Consider the following 461-nt stretch of genomic DNA (forward strand, 5'->3'; position numbering starts at 1 on the left):
TCAATCAACGCCGGTCATTGTGGTAATCCTGCGCCTCACCCGCCTCACCTTTTCCCTCCGGCAGGTTCGCCAACTGTGTGAGAGCAGCGAGGGCGAGGTAACCGCCCGCCATCATCCCTAAGGACACCACCGCCCACCGCCTTCGACCCATCGCGACGCCCATGTCAACCTTGCGCGGGCGGGGGCTGGTACCGTGGGGATCTGGGAAGGGAGTCACGCCATTGTCTTCTTAGGTTAGAAGATGCCGGTCAGGGTCCTGCCTCTTACGTCTTGGGTCGGCGTTGCTGCTCCCTGTAATGATGAGGGTTTGTTAATTACATTTTTCTTTTTTTTCTGTTCTACATATGAGGATAAAAGATGATAACAGAAGAAATATTTCGTTTTTTTTTTTTTCTAAAAACTAACTAACTAAAAACTAATGCTACAAATCGTTGTGACTTGGAACGGTTCTGTTTGCTAAT

At 49.5% G+C, this 461-nt stretch overlaps 1 protein-coding gene across 5 annotated transcripts in view; it reads right to left on the reverse strand.

Moving 5' to 3' along the window:
• The window catches only part of LOC119592021 (carbohydrate sulfotransferase 1-like), a 107,787-nt gene that overhangs the window by 14,781 nt on the left and 92,545 nt on the right, over positions 1-461 (reverse strand). For all 5 annotated transcript variants that reach the window (XM_037940810.1, XM_037940805.1, XM_037940808.1 and 2 more), the window contains one exon: positions 49-291. In XM_037940810.1, coding sequence (XP_037796738.1) covers positions 49-163 — 115 coding nt within the window. In that variant the 5' untranslated portion in view covers positions 164-291. The remainder of the gene's footprint in view (positions 1-48; positions 292-461) is intronic.

The sequence above is a fragment of the Penaeus monodon genome, chromosome 29 (assembly GCF_015228065.2).
Source record: "Penaeus monodon isolate SGIC_2016 chromosome 29, NSTDA_Pmon_1, whole genome shotgun sequence".
NCBI lineage: Eukaryota > Metazoa > Arthropoda > Malacostraca > Decapoda > Penaeidae > Penaeus > Penaeus monodon.